Here is a 642-nt window from a genome sequence, read left to right on the forward strand (position 1 = left end):
AAAGCTGCTATAAGGGATCCAGATCCTGTCGTGTTCCTTGAAAATGAATTGTTGTGAGTTGTATGACAGTGATGATTTTCACCAGGCCTACTTATGAATGTAGCTTGGCATCTGTACATAATTTTTGTATCAATCTAACTTGTGTAAATTTTTTCCTTGGGGGATTAACTTTTCTTGTATAGATATGGAGAATCATTTCCTGTCTCGGCTGAGGCTCTTGATTCCAGTTTCTGTCTTCCTATTGGGAAAGCTAAGGTATAACTTCAAGAGGGTATTATTATTGTATCTTTCAACTTACATATTAATTGTTTCTCATCAATGAAAGCTTTTTGACAGATAGAACGTGAAGGAAATGATGTAACAGTCAATCACTGCTTTCTCGAAGATGGTTGGCTATGCTCTAAAGGTCTGTCATTTATTTGTGAATAAATTAAAACTTACTCTTAAGACATGATTTACAAGCATGATTTTGCTCTTTATTAAACCCCTGGATAGTTTTAGACTACAACCTCTGAAGATAAATTGCCTTGCAAAGAAGCAAGAGAAATCACCTGCCTGGCAGCGATGGTTATGGTGTCCAACTAATTCTTATGCGTGTTTAGTTGAGTTGTATTTTTCAGAATTTAAAGAAGTGTGTACTCA

At 35.5% G+C, this 642-nt stretch overlaps 1 protein-coding gene across 6 annotated transcripts in view; it reads left to right on the forward strand.

Moving 5' to 3' along the window:
* The window catches only part of LOC110011910, a 4280-nt gene continuing 3638 nt past the window's right edge, over positions 1-642 (forward strand). For 5 of the 6 annotated variants that reach the window (XR_002286999.1, XR_002286998.1, XR_002287000.1 and 2 more), the window contains exons 1-3: positions 1-53; positions 183-255; positions 337-406. Coding sequence is in view for 2 of the 6 variants with exons in the window: in XM_020693533.1 (XP_020549192.1) it covers positions 386-406 (21 nt within the window). In the remaining 4 variants the exon portion in view is untranslated. The remainder of the gene's footprint in view (positions 54-182; positions 256-336; positions 407-642) is intronic. The other variant, XM_020693534.1, reaches the window with a different exon arrangement.

The sequence above is a fragment of the Sesamum indicum genome, linkage group LG4 (assembly GCF_000512975.1).
Source record: "Sesamum indicum cultivar Zhongzhi No. 13 linkage group LG4, S_indicum_v1.0, whole genome shotgun sequence".
Classification (NCBI taxonomy): domain Eukaryota; kingdom Viridiplantae; phylum Streptophyta; class Magnoliopsida; order Lamiales; family Pedaliaceae; genus Sesamum; species Sesamum indicum.